The sequence below is a fragment of the Spermophilus citellus genome (genome assembly GCF_964194105.1).
Source record: "Spermophilus citellus genome assembly, chromosome: 4".
In the NCBI taxonomy this organism is placed as follows: Eukaryota; Metazoa; Chordata; class Mammalia; order Rodentia; family Sciuridae; genus Spermophilus; species Spermophilus citellus.
The window spans coordinates 30,878,150-30,901,512 of NC_138185.1; the positions used below are offsets into that span (position 1 = coordinate 30,878,150).

Below are 23,363 nucleotides of genomic sequence, written 5' to 3' on the forward strand. Positions count from 1 at the left end.
TTATAAAAAATTAATTTTATTTTAGAAAGCAAAGCAAAGCCCTATAATAGTTTCATTTGGAATATCTGATTTAATTCTTCATTAAATCTTTTTTTTTCTTTGAAAGTATAGATACATTTTGACTATTAGTACCAATAGATTCCTTTGATAAAGTTGCTGGCCTTTCTATCCTGATTCTTAGGTATAAGGTACCCAATAAGGATAAGGCACAGTGGGAAAAGAAAGATGGGTAAAATTCAGTCTATCGAACAAGAATCAAATCCAGTAGCTTGGGATATAGGACACTGACAGGAGGGGGTGGGGGCGGGGGCAGGGGTGGGGTCCAGAACAGATTCAAATGAAGGCAAGCCAGGTACAAGTAAATGAGGAAATGCCCTTATCCAGGGAAGGAAATGAGAAGGTGGTAAAAATGCAGGTGGCCCTTGAAGAATGGGGAAGGTGGGGGGCAAATTTCGGGAATGGGCTGGTGCTTGGGAGATAGGGACCTGTGAGACACACAAGAACTCCACAAGCCACCTAGAGGGGTGTGGTCTATGTCACAGGTGACATGGAGCAGATTCAAGCTTGGGAAGATTAAAACGACACAAAGTAAGTGTGAGGACAGAACTGCTCCCACATGGGGCTGTGCGGTCCTGCGGGAACACAGGAGCCAGAGGCATCCAGGGTCAGAGGCACAAGGTGCAGTTCCTAGGCACAGGCTCCCCCCACCAGCAACCTACTTAGCTGTCAACTCTCAGGGCTGGTTCCCCCGGGGCCTTCTTTATCAAGTCACATTTTGGGTTTTCTAAATAACCTTTTATGCTGTTACCACGTTACCTGCTATGGTACTGTGGTTCATTTTGGTGTCTTGATTTTGAGATGGTATTCTTATTTTGTTTTTACAGATTGAGCATGCCTAATCTGAAAATTCAAAATGCGCCTAATCTGATATTTTTTGACCATCATCATGACAAAAAGTGCACTAAAAATATTATATAAAATCACCTTTCAAGCTCTGTTTAAGGTTATAAAACGTAAAAGAAACTTCATGTTTAGACTTGGGTCTCATCCCTAGTATATATTATTAGGATATGCAAATATTCCAAAATCTAAAAAATATTCAAAATCCAAATACTTGGGCTGATCCTAAGCACTTTGGAAAAGGGATATTCAATCTGTATTATTTTTCAGAAAGTGTGTTTTTTTTCTCAGTCTCTTTACTTTTTTAACCTCTTACCCTTTGTCCTTATTATTATGATTTCTAAAATCTTTTTTTTTTTTTTTTTTGTACCAGGGATTAAACCCAGGGGTACTTTACCACTCAGCCACATCCCCAGCCCTTCTTATTTTCTACTTTGAGACAGAATCTTGCTAAGTTACTGAAAGTCTCAAATTGCTGAGGTGGTCTCAAACTTGCGATCCTCTTGCCTCAGCCTCCCAAATCACTGGGATTACAGGTATATCTAAAAGCTGTTATTTCATCTCTACCTTTAACTAGAACTTTAAATTTGTTCTGTTACTTTATAGCAATTTTTTCTAAACCTTGGCATTGCTGACTTTCAGAACAGAAACCTGAATGTTAACAGTCAATCCAAGTAATTTTTAGCATCCAAAGACTGAGAACTGCTACTCTGATATTTGAAAACCTGCCTTTGAATTGATCCCCATCACTGGGGAGCACACAGGATGATGTCTCTGGAGCTGGTTTTTCATCCTGGAGAGCTGGGGCAATTCATCAGCTCTCAAAGCCAGGGACTGCTCTGAAGAGGAGCCCTATGTGCGCCTCACGACTGTCGTTCCAGTGAGAGGCAGCATCTCAAGCACAGCTCTCGCAGTGCTCCTACTGGTGCTCACCTTGGGAACCACCTGCATGTGCTAAGGAGGCTTCCTCCCACCTGTGCTCCTATGCCACCTCCTGACTGCCTCACCAAGTGACTTTTAATCTCACAGGTATGTTTATGAACCATGCACATTCTCTTTTTTGAAACAGGACAGTTTCAAATATATATATACACACACACACACACACACACACTTAAACCCCATATGATCTGATGAGAATGTTCTTTTAGAAAGACTAAACTTTAAAAAGTTTTTGTGAAAGTATCCAGAGCAAAGGGGACAATATCCAAACTGTCATCATTCAACATGCTTAAAGGAGACATCTTTTGATATTCTTGGTTTTTCTTCCTTGTCATTATACAATATGAAAATAAGATAGCTTGACAGGGAAATGAATTGGCTCAACCTGACCAAGCTCAGGCTTCAAGTCTAAAAAAAAAATCCCAATGCTGCATATAGAATCTTCACAACAGAACAATGGAATGTGTTAACAACCACTGGCTCATGTGAGTCATTTTAGGGGCTGGGGTCTAGAAAATGCTACATGTGACTCCAGGTGATACCTCAGCTAGAGATCAAATTCTCTGTCCCACAGTGTCACCCAACACTCAAATTATAACTTAAGATCCATCTTCCGGCCAATTGTGACTATCAACTTACCTCTGCAGCTGTGACTAAATTAAAAAGATTATGTCCACCCATTAAGCGATTATCTAAATTCCATCATGCTTGGGCAGTTTGCTCCCTAATCTCCAGGTCTCGCTCTCTGGTCTTTTCATTTTGGCAGTGCTGGTACTAAGCAGCTCCGTACTTGCCTTTCTCAGAGTTGCCCTCAAATCCTGGCTGCCAAAACTCAAGCTTGGCAAGAACCCTTGTCCAGGATTTCATCCTAGTAGAGCCCAAAGAACCAACTAGCTAATCTGAGAAGGGAGCTGTTGGTCTGTGTTGACGACTGTCCTCTGGGGACAAGGCCTTCCTTTTCTGTAGTCTAATCCTCTAATGACCAGAACAGCCAGACTCTTAGGAGACACTCTGGGACAAAAGAGGCTTTTCATGTTGTAGAGCCTTCTGCCTGTTTCCCACCCCTTAAAAGAAGGCACTCCTGGGCTCCTGACCCCTCTGGCCGCCTGGATACTTACATGGGTATGGTACCTTGAACCACGGGGCTACCAGGAGCACACCCTGTCTGGCATCTGTGCGTGCATAGAAGCCATACTTGGTGCTGTCAGGAGGGAAGACGTCTGTGACCGTGAAGATGAAGCAGAGAAGCCAGGACACGAGGATAGCCAGGATTATCTGAAGTGGTCAAGGGGAGAAGCTTTGTCAGGATAATGGAGCTCGTGACTATCGACCACACAACCTTTCCTACAGTGAAACCACCACACCTCAGAACCCACCACCATCAGTATTTTGCAGACACACTCCCTGAACGGAACTGCACTGAGAGCACCTTTATGCAGGTAAATTCACTTTGCTTTCCGAAGTCTTGTTAGTCAAGAATGGCAATATGCTTGTGGAGGCCACACAGGGTCAAATCTCAGTCCCAAAGACAGTGAGTGTCCTCCTCTTGACACCACTAAAAGGATGGAACTGGAACTTGCACAGCTTCTAAACTTCAAGGCCAAGATGACTGGGCTGGTCATAAGTACCCCAATGTCACCCCCAGAAATGATCACCCTCAGGAGGACCTGCTTATATTACAGACTTTCCTTCATCTAAATATCTACACATGAACTAAAGGCAACACTGTCAGGGTTTAAAAAAAAAAAAAAGCCAACTACTCACGGGGAACATTTTGAAAAGTTGTAACTTGTATGCAGTCCACCCTTTCTTGGATTTGTAAATCGGGAGAGGAAATTTAACATTCCTGGCATATTGAGAAAATAGTAATACAAGGAAAATTGTCCTAAGGAAAGAAAGAAAGAAAATAAATGAGGTTAAGCTTGCTATATCCTTAAAAAAGCCTAAAAAACTGACTATGTGTTCAACTCATTTAACCAGAGAGTTGTTAACCCTCTTTGCTACAATTTGGAAATCATATCTATCACCTGGGGGAAGATGTCACAGCTCACTTACCTAGCATTTTTTGATATAGACATGAAAATGCAATATTAAAGCTTCGGTTAAATTTTCCCAGGAAGAGTACGAAAACACAAAGAATATACACACTGAGGGGAAAACTCACAGTGTATCAGGGAAAGATGCCAGAAACTACATATTGAACAATATATTTACAACTAGGAATTAAAAAGCAAACTGAGAAAATACATTGAGCATGTGCACATACACGCTACCAGGTGAGAAGGATGTGATCCAAAATGCTCAAGGGGACTGACTTCGGAAAATATGATATATGACTACTTTTTCCTACTTTTATGCATTTTCTGATTTATACACAACAAGTATAAATTACTTTTAAAAAGCAAAAAGTGAAACTTCAATATTTAAGAAAATACATTAGGTAGAATCAGTGATAATATTCTGAGAGGTTTGTGTGTGCTGGACATTACATTAAGGCTTTTCTATGCATATCTCAGATTTCTGGAGTGGTTTCCAGATGCTCTTTTTATAAAGACACAACGCCAGTGTTCCAAGATCACACAGTGAGGTTTGCAGGGTGTAGGACCAGGATGGCAGCAGAAGTCCTTGATCCTAAGCCTCACATTCCTGACCCAGCTTTGCTGAGTGCTACACAGAAGGCAGGGATAGGTAGCGACCTCCCTACAACAGGAAGCTGACACTTCCTCATCAGTCTGATGTCCCCATGTGGCTGGCAAGTGTGGGACCACTTCTCATGCTCTTGGGTAGACATCATCACCAAAATAATATAGGCAAGCAATAATGTGCCTAATCACCCAAGAAGGTGCCTAATCCTCCACTTGGACTCACGCTTTCACTTACAACCTGAGGTAGAGTTGGCAGGAATCATGGGTTCTCAAAGCTAAGCTTAATTATTCCTGGGCACTGCTCCAATTGGCAAGATGGAATTATTAGCTCCACTGACAGCTAGTCAAGCACAGCTCCCTTGTCACATTCCTATTGAGATGCAGACCAAAGCTTGGCTGGAGAACAGGTATGTGTTCCACAGGCCTCCTAGCCTATCTAGACACTTGGGTGAACTGGTGAGCCCTCAGAAGTATCTGACAATACCAGCTCAAGGTGGAAACGTGGTGCCCAAGTTATTTCAATTCCTCTGGGATAGTGAAGTCTAACAAAAAACCAATATCGCAATGAGAGATGTTAAAACTGACATTATTTTAAGTTTAGACCTATGTAAATTTTTCATTTTTTTTTAAAAAAGCTACTTATTTGTTTCAAAGTAATTAATACTATGAAATCCAAAAAACACACCAAGTTTGGTGCTATTATTATTTCAGATGACACCCACCTGTGCAAAGTGCTCACTTTTCAAAGCACATTTAAGAGGGGATGGGGAACACAGACAATCCAGGAAAGACAACCAGATCCCAGGCCCCACCATGTGTCAACTCAAATTAAATTTAAAAAAAATTTTTTTAGTTGTAGATGGACACAATACCTTTATTTAATTAATTTATTTAAATGTAGTGCTGAGGATCAAACCTAGGGCCTCATACATGCTAGGCAAGTGCTCTACTAATGAGCTACAACTGCAGCCCCTAAATAAGTGAGCAGATTAGGCAGATAGACACACTTGTTTTCTTCCTACTACAAAAGCCATCTATTTCTATATTATTTTTATCCTCAAATGCATGGGGTAGGGAGCAGGCATCTGCTTGACAGGGAGACAAGAACAGAGGCTCAGAGTGGGGGCATGCTATGCTTCACAAAGAAAAAGGACAAAGGTCTCAGCCCAAGTCCTCAGGCTGTGGTACACCTACTGCCCTGGGTACTTTACATGTTACCTTTAAATTTCACCTTACATTTACATGTTGCCTTTTTTTTTTTATCTTTCTTTTACTTTAATATAAGGCAAGTGATGCATAGTAAACTGTAGAGAAAATTTAAAGGCAGATAAGCAAAAGCAAAGAGACAAAATTCTGAAGCTCACTCATAATCCATTAGGTGATAAAAAACACATAACACTCCCATCGATCCAAAAGGGATTTTATTCTCTGGATATTCATGGGAGGCTGGACACTGGGATCAAAAAAGATAGGTGACCATTGATTGCCACCATCTTTGGGGCACAAGGAGGTCATTATCTAACCCAACCTGGGAGCATACTTTACAGGCTGCTTCCTAACCAGATTTTAGCACTTACTAATGCCAAGAACACCTTTACACCTCAATATATGGTGTAAACTATCAGTGCCTGAATGGCTGCTTAGCTTAGCATTCCATTTAATGGGCATCTTGTTTAGCAATTTCTGTATACACGACAACGGAAGTAATGTGAACAATGATGTAAGCCCACCAAAGAGACCAAGAATGTCCATTTGCTACATATTGCAACATGGGGTCTTATCATACTTTTAAATGCTTGCCAATTTCAACAACTTAAAAAATATCACTTATTTTAATATTCATTCTTTATGCATAAGGATACATATTTCAGCATATGTTTACAATAGCAAATGGCTTAAATAGCGTGCATGAGTATCAATTGGGGAATGGCCACATAAATTACAGCTCATTCATACTTAATTAGTGTTTTTAGGTGGGTCTGATTCATTCTAAAAGTACACTATCTTGGAAAGGTGAGCCCCCAAAGAACAAACTACAAAATAATCTGATGTCAACACTATACATGTGCATGTTTATATTGATCTGCATGAAAACAAAAAAATATGGAAGAATAAACATTGAATTACAAGTTATCATGAGGGGTTGTTTCTGAGAGATAGGTGAGTGGGAAGACTTGCTTTATGTTAGATTTCTCTGTTTAATAACTTAATTTCAAATGAATAGAACCAAGTGAAATGGAGGGGGCTAGGGAACAGTGGGGTATAGGTGAAAAAAGACTGCTCCAGAGTGTTTGGTGACAGAGCATGGGCCATTAAACTAATCTCTCTTCTTTTGAATAGTTTGAAATTTTTCATAAGAAAAGCAAATTTTTAAAAATTAATGTTCTTAGGAAGAATACTGTTCCTATTAAAAATATATGCACTGGGCTGGAAATGGCAGTCACAGATGTGTTACCCTTACCAACCCTGGGGATATGTCCCTAAATGCTGACTGTTGGAGCAAACCCACACTTGCACAACTTGGTCCACTCTCACTCCTAACAAAGTTGGTGTAGATAACACACATTTTGATAACTAGGAAAGATAAACCTTCTTACATGTTATTTAGCTATTTTTATTTCCTTTTTGCTTTACAGCTGCTCATATTGTATCATTTAACCATTACTCCACTGGGATTCTTTGTCTTTTAAACTTTATGAATTAAGGACATTAGCCTTTCTTGAGAATTTGTCTTCTCAGATTCATTTTACATTGCTTCAGTGTTTTTTTAAAAATATTTTTTAGTTGTAGATGGATACAATACCTTTATTTTACTTATTTTATGTGCTGCTGAGGCTCAAACCCAGTGCCTCACACATGCTAAGCAAGCGCACTACCACTGAGCTACAACCACAGTCTCTGTTTCATTGGTTTTTAAATGCAGCTGTGGTGAAATCTATCAAATTTTATCTTTTCAGTATCTTTTAAAAAATTCTCACTTTAGGATTAAATATTTATGTAGATTTTTTTCTAGTACTTTTTTCCATATTCATATTTTTATATATACGCATTTATTAACATGTGGTGCTGAAAATCAAACCCATGAAAATCAAACCCTCCCATGTGCTAGGCAAGCGCTCTACCACTGAGCCACAGCCCAGCCCTTTTCTAGTTCCTCCATTTAAGTACTTAATTCAACTGAAATGAATTGCTATAAACTAGGAATCTTTTTTTCCATAATTGTCTAATTTTTCCTACATAATTCTTCCATTCCTCACTAGTTTCAAGTATGTCATCTTACACTAAATATTTTTTAGTGTGTCACGGTTTTTTAGTCATAAAAACTTATTGATAAAATACACTATGGACCCATGATAAGTTTTAATAGATTGTCTGATATTTACTCATTCTTGAATTCCTGAAATGATACATAATGCGCTATTCTTTCAATTAAGTATGGGCAGTGCTGGATTCTCAGGCTCTTTTCTGGGAAGAGTTGTACACATTTGCATCTTAAAAAATCCCAGGGAACCTTACAGTAGACAAAGATGCTGAACTTTACCATTCTACCTGAACATATATGAACCCAGAACTCTTTGCTTGGAACATCCTCCAAAACCACCAGTCAACTCTGGGTTTTTTTCCTTAACATAACCCTAGAAAGGAAAAATGAGAGCCAATGGTTCTTCTGTATTATTAACTCAGTTAGGTTTCACCATTAAAATAAAATCAGGAAATTTTCCTTCTTTCTCAAAGCTCTAGAACACTATAAACAGGAATTCTGTCTTCCCTGAAGATTTAATACACTCGCTGTCAACTATTTGGGCAAAGCTTCCTTAGGGATCATTCTTGACTGTTACGGTGGACATGGGCTTTCTCCACTCCCGGGGCTTCCCACACTCACTCATGGTGCTTACCAAGCACCTACTTTGTAACAGAAGGTGGACCAGGTGCTGGGTGTGCCATGGAACTGGCCCACAGCTGACACCTGCCCTCAGGTGACATCCCAAGGACAAACGGTCTTGGAAACCAAAAATCACAAGAGCAGAAATGAAAAAATCCCACCGAAGGATTAACAGGTACAGTTGAGGAAAACAGAGGAGAAAAACAACAAGATAGAAAAGGAGAGAGAAGTGGAAGAATCCAGGAGATCCAACATCCTAGGAGTTCTAGAAAGAGATGAGCAGGAGTGGAGGGGAGGCAGACATCTGAGAAGGAATTCAAATTTCCCACCTCTGCCTGTCGGAGCTCTCAGAGAAAGGCCCCCAAGCACCAGGCCAAGAGATGCAAACAGACTCACCAAGAGGCAGCAGGTGAGGTTTCAGATGTTGGAACAAGACCTAAAAGCTTCCAGAAGTCTAGCTGTGTCCAACTGGAGTTTCAAAAGGAGGGGACAGAGGAAGAGGCCTGGAAGACACTAATGGATAAGCATGTTACAGGACTGGGAATGGTCAGGAAGGGAGAGGAGATAAGCTGGAGAACAGTGAGGAGTCAGTGGCTGAGGGCGGGCCATAGAGCAGTGAAGGCCTGGAGAGGAAAACAGACCCAGGGTTTGCTATAGAGTCAAGTGTACGACCCGCTGTATGTGGGGAATGGAGGAAGGGAAGAGTCAAGGACGCCACTAGGGTTTCTGGCATAAGCAACGGGGAGCATGTCAGTTTGAGTTGTCTTGTGAAATATCAAGCAGAGACAGCAAGTTGGGCACTGATTCTGGAAGTCCGGAGTTCAGAGGTCTGAGCTACAGGTTTATGTGAAGTCTCTGACATGGACAGGATGAGCTCTAAAAAATGTGGCTTCTCAGTATTTCAACTCATGCGCAAGAGACTTGGTGTGACTCAAAAGGTGGGAGCTGGTGGTGCTTCCATCTTACCCCTCATCAAAGCTTATGCCTTCTGGACCCTCCCTCTCCACATCACTGCCACCTCTGCGTTTGTGACACCGACTGTATGTCACTTCCCAAAATCTAAGAAAACCCTTCAACTATTCCCAAGCATGAATCAAAGTTTAAAATGTCAGAACATTCTTCTTCGGTTTTTTCTTTTTCTTTTTTTATTACGGCTTTCTGAAGTCTATGCAAACGTTCCAAATACTCTCAAAGGTTCTCATGGCAGTAGTGGGGGAGAGTCTGCCTGTCCCCACTTGGGTGCGTTCAGAACACTTACAGCATGGCGATGCCCCAGTGCTTTCCTGCTCTCTCTCCTGCTGCCTGGAAACCAGAGAGCCCAATGAGGGCCACTGTAGGCGTGATGGTCAGGGGCCCGATGTACCTCAGCAGAGCCCCAGGCAGGCCAAGGAATCCGATGACCACTTCTATCAATGAGGACATGATGATGGCCCCCTGGATCTGAAATAAGAGAAAATACAACATGAGAATGAGCAGCTTGGATGTCCAATACTTGGAATGTCACCTGTAACCACAACTGACAATTCTGCAAGGCCATAAGTTATTATAATGTACAGTAGGCCCAATAGCTAAAAAAATTCCTTGGGAACCCACCAAAAAAACTTCAGTGGAGGTATTAAGGTCTAGAAAACTTGAGTATGGCATCGGCAATGTTAGAAAATTGTAGAAAGGGGCACTGAACACAAAGCCAGCTTGCCTTTTCCACCAATAAATGAAATATATAAAATGTATGATTCTCGTTTAAGAAGACATTTCCAAACCAGCCTTATAGGAAGAGTACCACACTGGCTTTAAAGAGTGAGACCCAGGGCTGGGGCCACAGCTCAGTGGTAAAATGCTTGTCTAGCATGCTCAAGACCCTGGGTTCAATCCCTAGTACCACGGGAAGTTGGGGGTTGGTGACACAACATTTAAAAGACAATATCACTGACAAAACTTCTAGAAGAATGGCTCTATCCTGCAGAATGGTCATATCCAGGCTAATTCTACTGATCTTGTGAGTCTGGGAAGATATGTTTACACTGTCAGCTGATCTTCATGTCTGGAGTCTGCCACACACCGCTTGGTTCAACGGCACTTTAGTAGACAAATATCTTTACTTCTTTCAACAAACACAGGCAAATGCCGAGGGCAGCACAGCCAATTCTGCTGCCTGTGACAAGCCTGGGCAGCTCCTCCAAGTGAGCCGTGAGCCTCAACTTACTAGAGGGTGTGTGTGGGCAGGTCTGTGGGTCTGCAGGAGGAAAGAACAACACTGTCTGGTGGCACGAAGCCATGGAGTAAATTTAGTTTAACAACAGGAGTAAACATCTCAGTAACTGAAGAGAAAAAGGAAGACTTGGTAAAGCAAGGGTGCTTTCTTGGGCACACCCAGCACGGGAGCCGAGAAGAAGAAACACGGAGAAGCTGCAAGCCAGTGGTGCAGGTCCTTTACCTCGCGGATCCGGGGGTACCAGATGTGCTCTGTGTGCAACAGCTCAGCTGTCCCGTTGGCAACTGAAACATCTTGAAAACAAAAACAAAGACAAAGTTTTCCTTGTAGTGACGGCGATGTTTCACAGGACATACTCATTTTACCCTTTAAGAGGAATTTTCTCCCTGTTTTAAGTATATTTGTGACATTACCCATCCCTAGAATTCAACCTACAGCAGAAGGGCTTATCACACTGCAAAGTGGAGTCCCCAATACTAATTTAATCAATGTACTCATCTTCTGAGAACTCCCCAACGTGTCAAAAACGGACTGAAGTGGTGCTACCCATTACTAGACCAGCTTCACACAGAAAACCAACCTTTGCAAGCAGCTAACTGAAATGCCCGATGGCAAGGTGGCTGGACTGAGGTTGTAAAACCCTAGATAAAACAGAGGGTCTTCTCCAGTTCCTAAATCAAACTAATGGTCACAAAGTAACTCCTAGGAGCAACAAAGGAAATGAAGGCTGAAAAGTTTGGCTCCTAGAACCTCAAAATGTAACTATTTTGAGAGTACCACAGGTCTGAGTCTGATTTCCCAAACTTCCCTGTCTTTTCCTGTCCTTATTGGGTACCTTAAGGATCTTTGCAATCACTAAGAAGGGGGAATGAAAGTCATTTGCAGAAAACCACAGTAGCCAGATCCTTAAAAAGCAAAGATGTTTCAGAGAAGGGATGCTGACGCAGCAAGAGCGGTAACTACTGGTGGGTCATAAAATCCACTGAAAGAGACAGGCAGGAATATAGCAGATATTGTTCTATTCCAGTCCCATACTTATCAATTTCATTAGCATAGAGAAATGAGGTCATTCCTGGTCCTTATTTGCTCTAGGGTTAGGGATGAACGAGTGGATAGAAAGAGAGAGAGAGACACGGTCCACAGACTGGAGCGTTCTAAGCTGTTTGGGGGTTGGTGTGTTCTGCACCTAATTCCAGAAGGAGTGAACACTGCTGAGGGCAGTATGTCCAGGCCTCCCTTTTATCACCTGCATTAAAGGACCCCAATGACATATGTGGAAATAACTGCAATTACCTGTGGTGTTACATTTCCATTTATCTAAAGACAGGATGGCTCGAGCAGGGGCCAAAAATGCAAAAGCACTGGCCTGAAACAGGGGTAACCTAAAAGAAACGAGACCAAAACCATGATCACGGCATCGGGAACTACTGAGGTACTTCACTATTTGACAGCTTAACAGTCTTTTCCATAGACACACAGCACATGAGTAACCGCAGGCACACCTGAAAGAAAGAGCCCCCATCTGAAAAGAACTCCTATGGCCCCCAGCCAGGGCCACTGGCTTCTCCATCCTCCCCTCCTACTGTTCTGCACCAAGGCAGCTTTAGGGGAGACTCTGGGGGGCCCCTGTGGTGGTGCCAGCACCCCAACACCAGCCCCTACCATCACCACCTTTCCCCTCAAGGGTGGGGGCCATCCAGCCTTTGAGCTTCCCTCTTTCCTGCTGAGCTTGTGGGCTGCCTGTTAAACATCAGCGTACATCTGCTATTTCCCCTCCTCCCACTGCTCTTGCAAATGTTTATAGAGTATCACTAGGGGAAAAAAAAAAAAAATCTACCTTCCCCTGGTATTCCATTTTATGAGTCAAGAACCACCGTAGTCATAAAAAGTAAGTCTTAAAATCATATTAGTGATCTAGATGTGTCAAGGAGAAAAAAGCTGTAAGTTACAAAGTAATGGCATTACTGCTTAATCATAAAAAAAAATATTTAAAAGTGTTCTAACACATTTTTAAAGGGCCCAGAAAACTAAAAGAGTCTTCATTAAAATTTCTGACCACATCATCAAATTAAGTGCAAAGATTCTCAAAGTTGTCATTCGATTGTATTTTAGATAATTCATATTGACTTTATGAATAATTTAGGTTGGCACCAAGAACTTAATCACTGTTTTTCACATTATTTAGGGGGTAAAATGTAAAACTGGTTCCTTCTGTTTGCAGAGACAGGAACTGCCAAACACCCAAATCCTTAAATGACTTGGTCAGCCTGGCCAGTGAGACAGCAATTGGCCTGAGAAATGGAAGTGGCTCTGGCGGAAGGACAAGCAGCTGTTTTCAAAGTCCAGAGCCCAGCACACTCCAGTCTGAGCCAGATGAGGGTCAAGACTCTTTTGTCACATTTTAATCATGCAATAAAATCAATTGAGAGTAGGCAGGATGCCAGCTTTAAGGCAGAGGTGAGCCAGGCAGTACAAACCAGATGCACTGCTGACAGCCACTCCCACAGGCACGCCCTCCACACACATCCAGTTGTGACTGCCTGCCGGAGGGGCCTGGAGCACAGAGCTACGGAAGTGGAAATGAAGGCCACCCAAAGTGAGAATGTATATCAAAGGGAAAACATCATTTGACTTAAAAAAAATCCCTTAAACACAAATTTTCAGGAATATACCACAAGGATAAAGGAGTTGAGCATGCCATCTCCAATGGCCCTGAGAATATCTGTTTTACCATAGTTTCAGGTTTCAAGCAAGTCCCCCAGGGGTGCTATAACACGAATAATGAGTTGCATTTGAAGACCTTGTCCTAAGGACTATGGACATCAGATGGCATTGGTGACTCCTGGAAGTCCAGAAGTCGAGACTGGCTCTGGATTCTACTCCTCAAAGCTCAGTCTGAACCCGATTTTGGCACCTTTTAAGACAAGCATTTTATGATTTAATCAGGACAAAAGGCCCTAAGAGCACTGCTGCACAGAACCTCACTCACTGGCTGGGACCATGGTTCCCCTAGGAGTAGAAAACAAAAAAAGGTTCCCAAGAGGAGTGGGAAGAGCTAGCCATGTCGACATCACATGTCCACCATCAAGGTGGGCACAGTACCTGCACAGGCTGGTGATAGCCTATAGACAGTGTGGGTCTAGAACTGGCAGCACAAACCAGCACCCTGACTGCAACATCCTCAGGAAGTTCCAAGAGTGCGTGCACACAGGGCGCTTCCCTGGATCACAGTTAACAGCTGACTTAGGGAGGAAAAGAGGGAAGCCGACAGTGACAGCGTGAAGCTGGCTGATCCTTGGCTCTTGGCTCGGACCCATAGATCCCGACTCAGAATCTCTGGTGGGGGCATCAGATTCACATTCTGAACAATTACCCCTAGGTGAGGCTGAACCTGCCAACCGTAAGAGAGGGATGTGTCATTTTGTCACATGATAATCGTTTCTTAGTTATCTGCTTGACATAGGCATGATTAAAAGCAGATACGACAACAGAAAAAAACCACCTGAGCCCTTGAGGGGTTCCTGCTATGTGAAGGAGACGCTGACTGTGGCCACACAAAAGGCAGCAGCGTATATGGTGCCACTTGCTGCAAGGCTCTGTGCGAACAGTCCCTTAAGCTGACCTTAAAAGAACAAGATGTCATATCTGTAAGGGGCTATGAATATTCCAGGCAGAGGAGAGAGGTACAAAACGAGAGCCACATGACAGACCCAGGAACCCCAGATATTTTACTGAGGGGGAAGGCACAGGGAGGGACAGAGTGAAGGTCAGAGGGGATGGCAGCCAAGGCCTTGTGCTCTTCCTACAGGCAAGAAGAGTACTGAAGGGCCTTGCTCTGAAAAGATCTCTGTAGGAATCAGGGACAGATGACCTTAACCTGGAAGCCATCCTCAGTTTTGAAGGAACCAAACCACACAGAACAGTCCGACAAGCTGTGGCATGATTCCATGCATGGTCCTTGCCCCACTGATTCCCGCCCAGCCTTTGTGTTGGCTCAGGTGAAGGACCAGTCAGGCTCAGGTCCCACATATCCCTTGGCCTCTTATGGCTCCCTTCTGTGCTGCCACTGGACTGACACAGTCCCCATGCTAACCTGCCCATCACACCCTTGAGGCTGAGATGACTTGACAAGAGGAGGTGTGCCCCTTTCACCCACCATCTTTTCCCAAGAGCCAACAAACACTTAATAAAACGTTCTTTGAAAGGATTTTGTTAAATTAGAAGAGGTAGCTGGGTGCAATGGTGCATGCCTGTAATACCAGCTATTTGGGAGGCTGATAGATTCGAAAGTTCAAGGCCAGCATCAGCAATTTAGCAAGGCCCTATGCAAAGGCTAGGGATATGGCTCAGTGGTTATACATCCCTGGGTTCAATCCCTAGTACCAAAAAAAAAAAAAAAAAAAAAAAAAAAAAGGTCAGAGGTTAAATATTCCTGATGTGTTGATTTTAATTGCAAACTGGGGAAAGGGCACTACTTAGATCAAAAGTACTCAAAAAGAGAGGAAATGTACATGAATGAATTTCACAGTAAACCCAGACACAGATTCCCTTCTGGTACCATCGGAGAAAGAAAGGTCTTAAAAAGTTTAAAAGGCACTGTATTCTATGAGAATCACCAAAGGTGCAAAATATTGAAATTCTTTAATGAAAGTGAATGAAAACAAAAACAAGACTCAGTACCACAGAGAGTACTCTGTGCCTGGCTTCAAGTAGCCACAAGAGCAACCAAAGTTGGCACAAAACCTTTCACTGCAAAATAAACACCTACTTGAGTCTGGACTGCAGGGCAATTTTTAAAACAATAATCTCTATGTGACATAGGCAAATTTGAGAAGCTATAGTTTCATCACTGAATCAACCACCAGGAATGTGTATTCTAGTATTCAGGTATATTTAAATATCTTATGCACCCCCGCCCCTCGCATACACATATACCTGATCCCATCCAAGTTTCTACATCATGTGTCATATTCAGGGCCAGGCTACACATTTATAGCAAGGAGACAACAAAAGTGTCACATCAGGGTACCTTTCATGTCAAGATGTTCCATAGGTAAGAATGCCTGGTTAGGATAGTGGCCACTATACCACTTAATTTGAATAAATAAGCAATCTGTAGAGTGATTCTTGGTGTGAATATTACCACTGGCTGTATATTCTAATGGAGGGGGATTTTAATATTATGATTTTAAGTTTATAATTCCATCTACATTTATTAATTGGTATCCTTTTGTAAAGGAGAAATTTCCTTTTTATCCCATTTTTTTTCCTCTTTCTCTTTCCAGAACATCCCTATAGACTCATGAATTTCTTTTTATTCAAAGTTTTATAAAATTTACTGCCATGACTTTTTTTGTGGGGAAGGGTGAACAGGGATTAAATTTAGGGGCACTCACCCACTGAGCCACATCCCCAATCCTATTTTGTATTTTATTTAGAGACAGGTTTCACTGGGTTGCTTGGCATCTCACTATTGCTGAGGCTGGCTTTGAACTCGGAATCCTCCTGTCTCAGCCTCTCATGCTGCTGGGACTATAGGCATGTGCCACCGCGCCCTGGTGGGCTGTTCTTAATAAAACTGTCTTAAACTTGATACCACTATCAACTATTCCAGGTCAAGGGTTTGTTAGCATAAAACAGAAGGCTGTTCAAGCAGGTTCTTGTTCCTTTTGACATGGATCCCCACCCTCCATCATTCTTCAAACACATTCCTGCTTTTGGGCACAATATGGTCTTGTCCTTTCCTCAGCTCCTACCCTTGAGTCACAGCTCCTCCAGGGAGCCCTGGTTAATTACAATGGAGGAGGGTGGCTGGGAACAAAGATCTGGGCTCTAGGAGGGCTTACTGCCACCAATGTGTCTAGTTTCTTGGTCCTTGAGTGTAGTAAGTGAAAATGCTATGCTGTTCTCATCAGATCGTGATGATATCTGCCATCTACTCCAATAGAACTGGGCCTATCCTTCTTTCCATATTTCTCTCTCCTTTTCCTTTAGATAACCTCCTTTACAAACAAGGTATTAACACCTATTCCAGGTCAAGGGTTTTTTTAACATAAACAATTTTATTTCTGAAAAATCCAGAGAACTCTTCCAGGATGTGGCAACACCCTATCTGTGGATCACAGTGGTGGTTAGGCGACTATACACATAGGTAGAAACTCACCCCACTACACGTTAGAAACGACGGATCTTACTGTATGCCAGCTACCCCTCGACAGATAGGACTTTAACAAACATGTTCATCAGCTGTCTTTGGTGGGTAGACAAAATGAAATAGTCTTTAAAATATCAGTTATGCATAACAGTCTCAAAATTTAAGAGAAACAGAAAGAAGGAGCTTCCTTCCATCCTAGCAAGCTCTGTCCTCTACTCCTCTATCAAGTGGCTTTTGCCAGTCACCCACCTAAAAAGGAGTGGTAAAGAAGCGAGCAGCATGAGGAAGAGGAGCAATGCAGAGCACAGGGAGTGTGCCAGGCAAGCAGGATCTGACAGGCAAACAAAAAAGGTATAGAAAATAAAAATCATTACACTGACATACAGCAAGAGCTGCTCTGGTGGCCAGCCTGGAGGCAAGCAGCCCAGCCTTGTACAGTACTCAGCTGAGGCAGAGGTGGCTCAGGATCAAATCCATTACCATTTCTGATGATCTCTGCAACAGGTTCAGGGGTTGGTGTGGCCCCTCCCAGTCAAGATGCTGGCTGTGTGGCCAAGGCACAGCCCCACCACTATATCCACCAATGACCTACTTTATTGGGCTGTAGCCTCCCCTTCCTCCCCTGCACCCACCTGCCTCCTTCCCTTCCAGAAGACTCACTATAATGAGGGCTCACTATAATGAGGGCTTACAGGCAAGTGTGTACAAACACTACCTTGTTTGAGGCTCAATAACATTTTTATTATCATTTTATATCAGAGGGAACAAGGCTTTGAGAAACCAGACAGCTTGGTCAAAGTCCCATGGCTAGTGAATGGTAAAAAGGGACCCAACACACCTGAGCCCAAAGCCTTATGTGGCTGGCCTGGGGAGTAAAATCTTACAAAGTCCAGGTTCTCACTGGTCTCTCATTTTAATGCACTGTCCAAAATTCTTTCTTAATGAAGGAGGTGGTAAATGTTTTATTTGGTAGAAAAACCCCAGAACCTACTACTATGAGCCTGACAAAGCAGGATACAAAGGGCTTGATATCACCCACATGGTAATACTGGAAAAAATATTCACCCTGAAACATCCATGCCTCTAGCCCTGTCTTCCAGCGTACAAATAAAGGGACTACAAAACAAAACACTGAAAAAACACAATCAGACAAATTCAGACTTGATGACAAGATGACTGGGCTGTCCTCTTTACAAAGATGACAATATGAAGAGAAAAAGGGTGGAACTGTTTACTATGAAGAGACACCGCAAACAAAAGCACATGGTTGGGTCCTGGCTTGGGGAGGCACAGGCAACAGCTATAAAAAATATTTTAGGGACAACTGGGGAAATCAAATGTGCACTGCATAGAAGATGATATGACAGGCTACTGCTCATTTCTTCAGATGTGGTAAATGTGGTTACAAGAAACCTTCACTACTGGGAGAGTACTTAGGAGTGAGCCATCATGCTATTGGCAATTTTTTCAAAAAACAAAAACAACACATAGACAACCCCACACAAATACATATACAGAAAAAGAATGGGGGGGTCCCCAGTCTTCCCCCTCCCCATACTGCAGCCCTCCATTCTTTTAAGCTCTCAGTAGTCAGGATTAAAGGCCCCAGATTTAAAACCTTGAAGTATCCTGGACTCAGCATACCATGTGGACAAGGCCCACTCTCAGGCCCCAAGAACCTAGGAAGACAGAAGACAGGGGAACCCCCTCCTCAGACAATCTGGTTAGAGACTAGGTTCCTGAACAGGCTGCAATGACTCTTGGCCCCCTCCCTTTCCCAGAAAGGAATACTGTGTGTCTAGGCACGTCTGTAATTAGCCCAAAGAGGCACCCCAGCCCCCACAACACCCAAAGTCTTATTTTGATGGAGAGGCCACAGAGATGGAGCAAAAGCCTGGAGGTAGCCCCCAAAGACAGTGGGGTTCTCCTCCAGCCATACCTAGGGGAAGGTCAGTGGGGTGAGGGAGGGGCAGGGCTGCAGAGGACCCTGCTCCTCCCTGCTGCAGGGGGTCAGTGCAGAGCTGGGAGACTCTGGGCATGGCTTGCAGGCTGGGTGACTCTGAGTTAGGGGTGCTCTGAACCCTGCCTGACCACTGAGGATTTTAAAGGCTTTGTACTAATTTCCAGAATAAGCCCCACGGGTAGCTAAAATTAACAGCACAAATCCACCAGAATGAGAACTGTTAACACCTCACTAAAGGGAACTCTGGAACAGGAACAAAGACCTTGAAAGTAAAGTTGGAGGAACCAAGGTCAAAGGAGGAGAAGGAAGAGGAGAAGGTGGGAGGGAGTGGGGAGGCAGGGGGAAGAGGCACCATCCCAGAAACCACCCCGTCCCCAGCAGACAAAGGCTCTGGGAAGCTATAAAGTCACAGAAGTCCCACAATTGAGGCTGAGACCCACAACCTCCAATGCAAAAAAAATAATGGTCACTGGAGGGAAGGAAGACACTTCTGTGCAGGGGAGACGGCAGCGAAAGAGGAAGAGTATCCAACCACACTGCACCACACAATCCCTGCAGCTGGGGGGTCAAGGACAGCTGAGGGATGGTGTGTATCTTGAGGAGCAACTGTGTTGTGGCACCTTGAGGCTGGCACCCTGTGCTCAGGTTTGGGTCTGCAAAGGCATACACCTGTCTCATCATCATGGCTTCCCTATCAGTTCTGGCTATTTTTATTGGATAAATCAGGTTTCCAGGGCACTATCCCACTCTTTACCATGGAACCCAAATTAAATGAGGAGGAGAACCCACCACAGCACCTGCTCCCTCTAGCTTCCTCAGAATGAAGGGCCTGTGCAGAGGCAGGGCCTGCAGTTGGTCCTCGGGGTCCCTGCACCCCAGTGTGATGAGTACAAGGTGCCAGCAAGCAGCAGCAGGAAACTACACAAACACAGAACATAAAATGCAACACGGAGAGCTACCTTAGAGTTGGAGAAGTCTTAGAAATCATGAAAGCTGAGCATGAGAAAACTTTCCCTCTGCTGCTTGAAGACTGAGGACAAAACCAAACCACTCAAACCTGCACAGGTCACCTTCAGTCCTCTGCTGTGAGGCTGGCAACAAAGCCCCCTCCCACTATCTGCCTTTCCCTCCCACACTGTCCCACCCTTGTAATCCCCTTTACCCCAATTGCTTATTTCATTCTGTTTTGAGCAGGAAATAATACACAAACTCATTAAAATGATAATTCACAGATTATGATGGTTTAGCAGAACTAAAAGGATATTCATCTCAGTTATTATATCCTACCACTTCCCAAAATATCTTAGGAAGCTTATAATCTACAAAAACACAATATATTAAGATAATGGCAAACTGCCATCCACAGGACACTTAAAGCAGAGTGTCTCATTTTCACAAAGGAAGCAGTAGCAGAGGTCACAAAACCAAGATCCTAATGTTGAGTAGGCAGGTCCTTCCATTTGCCACATGCTGTGAGCTGCAGCCTTGAAGGCACAGTCCCAGCAGGTGGGTCCCCTGCTAAGAAAGCCACACAGGTTCCCTGTGCCCTACTGATAACCCAAGTCCCAGCCTCTGTCTGCTCAGGGGAATCCTGTGCCAGAGCATGATTTCCTGCCTCTGCTCCTGCCCCTGTCTGAATGGAAACACCCACTCTTCATCCTTTGTATGCCAAGAGCTGGTTGAGTCTCCAGCACCTGTGTCTCTTCTGTGACTCCCTATCAACTCCCAAGCAGGACATCAGTGACCTGCTGGCTGTGTACTTCACTATACACGTAGTGGCACCTCTGGGTGCCTCCATGGGTAACCTGCACCTTCCACACAGACAAGTCACTAGGTGTGTATGGGGCTGGGTCGGTGTTCTTCCTCTTTTCCCAGGGCAAAAGTGTGGATACACCACATCCCAACAGTCACAGAAACCCCACGTCCCAAGACCGGCACCATGCTAGGGTGCCTCAAGCACACCCTCTCTACCTGGCAGCATTTGCTCACTGCCAAGGTCACTCACTGAATGGGATGCCTGCCTCCTGACATACAGCCAAGCACAAGACCACACAAGGTGAGAATGAAAGCCAAGGGGGCCCCTGCTGCTCCTTGTACCACAACAAATACGGTCGAGCTCTGTGTGCACACAGCACATAGACATCTCCCACACACAAGCCACAGTCCCCTATTACTGGTTCTGAGCCATTCCGGCAGGGTGTCAACCCCTCTCCAATTCTTTCTCAGCTCACCACTCTTGCAGAAGGGAAGGGAGGTGAACTACACTGACTTGGATTGTTCTTCTGGGGTCTTGGGTCTCTGATGGGAAAGAGGGTACCCCCCTAGGACCAAACACACTCGCCCAAAGTCCCCCACACCTCCTGATATGTCACCTTAGGCAGCTCTGTTTACCTGGCACAAAGGCTGGCCAGGTTAGCCCTTGGCATGATGTGGGGATGCAGCCCCAAGTGAGTGAGGCAGACAGTACTGCAGTAAACACACCTTCTACCCTCTCCAGCTCAGCCAACCATCCCATCTACAGGCAGTTCCTGAATTTACAGATTGGCATACAAGTTCACTGGTAAGGACCATGTCCCCCAGCCAACTAAATCACCTTCATCCACTCAGGTCTTGCAACACAGGGATACAAATGCTGTGCCCAAAGACCCTATGGTGCTGTCACCACTTTCAACTGTCTGGCTCAAGTGATCCATCAAAGGCCTGGGCTCAGCTCCTTCCTCAGCAGGACAATGACAACCCTGTCCCTTTCCTCTAGGTTCCCCGAGGAGACCCTCCCTTTTGTCAGGCATGGTGACTATAGGCTGTCCAGAGGGGCCTTCAGTGCACATGGCTTCCCTCTACCAGCAGACCTGCAAGGGAGCTACCTTCTACTCTCTCCAGACACCACCCACACTGCAACGAGAACACTCAGCACTGCTCACTGTCCCCCAAAAAGGGTAACCCTCTTGACTCTGGGTCTTTCAGAATGCAGACCACGACTCCCACCTGCCTTCTCTGCTGTGTTCCTCTCTCAGCTACTTCCCCCAGAGAAGGCCAACCCTAACTCAGACTATTTTTGATGGAGCAAGAGACAGAACCTGAATGCTTACTCGGAGACAGTCCAGCCAGTGTGGACTTCCTACCACACCCCAGCAGAGTCTTGGGAAAGTAAGAAGCTGTGCTATGAAGAGGGCAGAAGATGGAGCAAAGAGAGGAAAAGGCAAGCTTGCAGGAGGAGGAAGGAAAGGATACTTCCATCCCTCCCTGGGCTAGCTCCACATTCACTTAAGTTGGACACTAGGGATACAGAAAGAGGACAAGCTAAAGCCCTGGCACCGGGGAGGGCAGCATAAGCCAGTGACAAACAGACATAAAACAAAAAGGGCAGGGTATAATAAAGCAGCATGAGAGGAATGAACATAAAGTGCACATGTGGGAATCCAGAGAATGGCAGAAGCTTTTGAGGAGTTGAGCACACATCAGAGGAGGGACGGGCAAGCCGGAACAGAAGATGAGCAGGTGTGTGCTGGGTGGGTGGGGAGGCAAAGACACAGCAGGGTGGGATGGCAGGGCACACAGAGATGGCAGAAGGCAGGACTCAGAGACACAGCTGAAAACAGAAGAGGCAGAGAGCAAGGGACACATGGACACCAGGTACATCTCAGTTAAAACAAGGAGTGGAACTTCAGCCTGGTCAGCCCAAGGAAGAGGTGGAGGCAGAAATATGGAACGAGGCCAGGGCAGGGATAGGGTATAGAGTGAGTAAGAATGAGGAGCCCTGGAGGCAAAGAGACCAACTGGGAACCTGGCGGAACCGTCCAAGTCTGAACTATAGGAGGAGGTGGGAGGCGTGTGGGAGACAGGACGTGACTTGCCAGCCAACAGAGAAACAGGAGAGAGGCTGAGTTTCCAGGCTGCACAACTGGGACAGGTAGTGCTCTTCACCAAGAGGACAAACGTGGAGGGGAACCCTGTAGGGGTGGGGTGGGGACCAACGGCAAACAGGACCCTGTCCTAAGTCCTGCTGGTTCTTCCAAGAAGCCTAGGGCAACTGGCACGGCTCAGTGCCTTACGGGTTTCGGCATCCCCCTTTAACACCCCAGCCTCACCTGCAGCCAAAGGTTGTCTGCAGCAAAGTTGTGATTCCCACGCAGAAGAAAATGGTCCCGATGAGCTGGCTGGTGGCCCACTGGTCATACCCCACACACATGGCGTCGGCCAGCAGGAAGGGCACTGCAATGGTGCCGCTGAAGCACGTCAGGTAGTGCTGTGGGTGAGAGAAGAGACGAGAGGGAAAGAGGAGCCCTCCCTCATTTGCTCCTGGTTTTATCCCAGCCTTGCTCCTCTAGTATCTCAAATATATAAACACAGTTCACATGAAGAATCTCTTCAATTTCTCATGTGCCAAATCACATTTTTTTTTCCTTTTCATTGTGTTTTCTTATCCTGTTTCCCCCTTATATGATGACTTACTAGTTTCATGAATCCAGGCCAGCACAAAGGAAGGACTCAAGACAGCTTATGTATTTTTACTGGAGACACCTGCTCCCCTGCCCCAAAGCTTTATTGGCACTGGGTCTTTCTCCTCTTATCCGTTAACTTTGTTATGCTGAACCACTCCTGCGTTCTTCAAATAAACCCTGGTTAGTCAGGCTGTACTTTTATTCTAGGATTTGATCTGCTAG

At 44.5% G+C, this 23,363-nt stretch overlaps 1 protein-coding gene across 3 annotated transcripts in view; it reads right to left on the bottom strand.

Moving 5' to 3' along the window:
* Positions 1-23,363, bottom strand: part of SLC23A2 (solute carrier family 23 member 2) — a 155,759-nt gene that overhangs the window by 58,807 nt on the left and 73,589 nt on the right. For all 3 annotated transcript variants that reach the window (XM_081289303.1, XM_081289304.1, XM_081289302.1), the window contains exons 6-11: positions 22,788-22,945; positions 11,876-11,964; positions 10,805-10,875; positions 9,629-9,810; positions 3,607-3,727; positions 2,961-3,117 (exon numbers count right to left, since the gene is read on the bottom strand). In XM_081289303.1, the coding sequence (XP_081145429.1) occupies positions 2,961-3,117; positions 3,607-3,727; positions 9,629-9,810; positions 10,805-10,875; positions 11,876-11,964; positions 22,788-22,945 (778 nt within the window). The remainder of the gene's footprint in view (positions 1-2,960; positions 3,118-3,606; positions 3,728-9,628; positions 9,811-10,804; positions 10,876-11,875; positions 11,965-22,787; positions 22,946-23,363) is intronic.